Source organism: Austrofundulus limnaeus, unplaced genomic scaffold (assembly GCF_001266775.1).
Source record: "Austrofundulus limnaeus strain Quisiro unplaced genomic scaffold, Austrofundulus_limnaeus-1.0 Scaffold366, whole genome shotgun sequence".
Taxonomy (NCBI): Eukaryota; Metazoa; Chordata; class Actinopteri; order Cyprinodontiformes; family Rivulidae; genus Austrofundulus; species Austrofundulus limnaeus.
In genome coordinates this window covers 505,241-508,679 of record NW_013952768.1, presented here as the reverse complement: position 1 = coordinate 508,679, position 3,439 = coordinate 505,241, and the positions used below count along the sequence as shown (strand labels likewise).

The following is a 3,439-nucleotide window of genomic DNA, read 5'->3' as shown; positions in this document are numbered from 1 at the left end:
AAGCATAACTTATAATGCAATGATTATTAAGAAAATTGTAAACACTTTTCATAAACACTTTTCACAAGTTAGCAAACTCGCAACTCTATAGAAATTTTTGTAAACCTGTTATTGGCAATTAGTCCTGTAATAAAGCTATAGGAGCACTGAACACTACAGTTTTCATACAATATTTTTATCGTGAAACATCCTCTGCACCATACAGCCTCATGTAGAAACCAAGCAGCTGAGAAACCCACAGAACAAGTTACTTTCTTAAACCTAAGTAGCTAACGAGCAGGTTATAAATCAACTATACCCTGATAAAAAAGTTATAGATACTGTATATTTGACCCCCCATTTTGGGTGCTCCCTAGATGGAGAAGAGCCCTAGCATTTGCCTTGACTGCCTATGCGGGCCTGACCTGGTTTACACATTTTGTACAAATAGTGACGTTATTGTAATACAGTACATAGGGCTAACAATTGATTTTGTTTGTCTCTTGGGTTGTTCTTGTAAAATAAATTTAAACTTGTTTTATATTTTGCGTAGCTTTTGAATGTTTATTTTATCTGTCAGTCAGTGCAACAAATCAAACATTTCATGACATGTATACATTTTTTGAATCGCTCAGCATGTCACGTGCCCCTGCTGGTGCTGCTTTTAATGTACTGTCGGATCGCGCGTTGTCAACAGAAGAAATGAAAGGTAAAMGTCTTTATTGTATCCACTTTTAAAATTAAATACTTCTGAATCCTGTAGGGTAGTTTTCCGTGTTTTTGGCTGACATTTTTTTATGTTTGAAAATAGGTTTTCTTAGAACATACGAGTTAAAGTTATAATTTCCATCGGTCAGTGAACGCAGCAAAGCTTCGCTTCGCTCTGCCTCTGCCCAGTGCCCACTGCGGCCATTTTGAGTTGGAACCGACGGAGGCAAACTGACAGGAGAAGGTCGGAATTGTGTAACTTAAAACACAGTGTACATGATCAGTTTTGTCACACATTTTTCGGCGACTGTTACTTGCAATGCAAAGCCACATGTGTGCCACATTGGAGATAATTTTACTGCTACCAGCTAGCTTTATATGCTTAGCTTCGCTAACATTAGCTTACGCTAGCTTGTGATCGCTCACTTTAGCTCTTGATGTTTAGCRTTCTGCGAGGTTGGCATTTCAACCCAGTATTTATTTTTGGTCTCATACGTCAACCTGACACAAGATCATGTGCCTCATAACTTCTGCGCCCATAACAAAAAYAATTGGTCAACAGTGAGCCGGATGAGCCTTAAGTTTAACCTAGCTAGTGAGCCGGAGGTAATGTTAGCTCTGCTAAGGCTGAAGCTCGTTTTTCTGGTCATCTGTCGAAAGTTGCGTTATAACGCGCAGACTGCAGCACCGTCTGTCGTGTCATCTAAAMTCAGGTAGTTTCTGCCTGGATGTTTCAGGTATAATTTCTGAGCGAGGTGATGTGGGACCAGGGAGGACAGCAGTGGCCGCAGTGGCCTCTGAGCCAGCAGCAGTGGATGCAGTCATTTCAACATCAGCACGACCCGGGTATACGAAGGATGCGTTTGCACCTTAAACAAATTTAATCTAATAAAATAAAGTAAAAATTCAAACAGATCTCGTGATCGTGTTGAAAATGGTATACATGGTCTGTCTGATTTGTTCAGGTCAAGTGGACTGGGCAGCTCTTGCTCAGGCTTGGATAGCCCAAAAGGAGTCAACAGGAGCACAACCACCCAGTGTCCAGCCCAATGGCCAGGACATCCCAGGACTTGAATCTGTTACACCAAGTAACCATGGAGCCTTCCAGAGTGACCCAGCATTTGGAAGAATGTGGCAACCAGGTAAAAGATATTTGTTCTTAAAAGTAAAACTTCATCATAGACACGTCTGTGGAGTTCTCTCCATGTTCTGCTCAACTATTGCAACAAGAGCCAAGGATTGAAGAAAGTACTAAATGTGTTTACCCCTTAAAATGCCCATAATTAGCAGATTCTATAATTTAAAAAGAAATTATGTAACAACACATTTATTCGATTGGGTGTGTAGTCATATATTGTTGTGCAGCAGTTTGGTTACATTCTATTGTTTTTAAATATTAAATGTTTATAAATAGATTGATGTGAGAAGTAGGATGAAATTTGCCAAGATAAGTTGTGGGGATACATAAATAAGTTTTAAGCATCTGAAGAGGGCATGACATTTTAGTTTTACTTTCCAGTAGAAGTCAGGACCTCCTGTTAATCCTCATCAGACTTAAGTAGTTTATTTCCTTAAGTGTCTAGTTAAACTCAACGTCTTTAAATTGCTCATGTATTATTTTTGTACCATATTGATTTTTGATTAAACATAGCAAATGCCAAAAAAGATGTAAAAGGATGGCTTGCAGTGTGGCTTTTTCGCGTAGTCAACACCTGCCGGATGGTTCAGCAGACTGACTGCATTTTACATCTAGGTTCAGATTTAGTTTTTCTAAGCTTACTGTTGAATTTCTGGCTCTGCAGGAATTGAAAGAACACAGACTGCAGTGCTGCCTACACACAGCGCCAGCTTCACAGCAGGACTGTGCTGAATCTCAGTCTTCCATTCATCATTTTGAAAATTAATTGACATTTATTCTTCAGTATTTTTTTAGTTTTGTATGTAATTTTGTGGTTKAATATTGGGCTTTGGACTTTTTGAGCCATCATGATTGAAGAGTGAATCACTGACAGAGTAACTTTTTTAGGGCTGCAACAACGAATCGATAAAATCGATAAAAATGGATTATTAAAAACGTTGGCAACGAGTTTCATTATCAATTCGTTTTGTCCCGTGATTTAGGCGTCTCTCGCCATGTTGCAGAGCCGTTTACGTCACCCGCAGAGCGTTGTCAATGCTGGCTCACCTAAATAAAGTTTAGGAAGAAAAAAAAACTACCTGTAAAGATCCGCCCTCTCTGAGACTCAAGAGTGAAAAGCAGAGACTTCAAACTTCAAACCAGTTTTTAAACTGTGTTGTTAGGCCATGTAGATCTGAAGTTATGATAAAAAGCATATGCCTCTATTTTTTTTTATAGAAGTCTGATTTGATTTGCACCGCATCGTGAGGAGGAAACAGATCCCGTGGCGAAAAAAAGAACCTCATTTGAACTCAGTCCACCATTTCTTTACTCATCTCAGCCCAGAAATATACAACCCACATCTTTTTTTCTAACCGAGGCTCAAAGTTATTTGCTAAACAGCAAAAAGGTTCAGGATGAAGGAAAAAAAAAAGACGCAGCAGAACTCCTGGTCTGACTCAGTAGGGGAGGGGGAGGGATGGGGGAACTGCTTCAGAACCGGGTCATTCAGTCAGACAGAACCAGAAGGAAGCAAAATGTAAATAATTAGAGAAAAATCATAAATTCTAAATGAAAATAAATTCTAATTATAATAAAAAATTAATAATAGCTTTACATCTAAAAATCATATTT

The 3,439-nt window shown here is 38.8% G+C and overlaps 1 protein-coding gene across 1 annotated transcript in view; it reads left to right on the top strand.

Annotated features, from left to right (window-relative positions):
- Window positions 1-850: 850 nt before the first annotated feature.
- pnisr (PNN-interacting serine/arginine-rich protein) overlaps window positions 851-3,439 on the top strand; it is a gene marked incomplete in the record, with an annotated part of 15,107 nt that continues 12,518 nt past the window's right edge. The window contains 3 exon segments of the mRNA XM_014023396.1: window positions 851-931; window positions 1,425-1,533; window positions 1,653-1,829. Coding sequence (XP_013878850.1) covers window positions 1,446-1,533; window positions 1,653-1,829 — 265 coding nt within the window.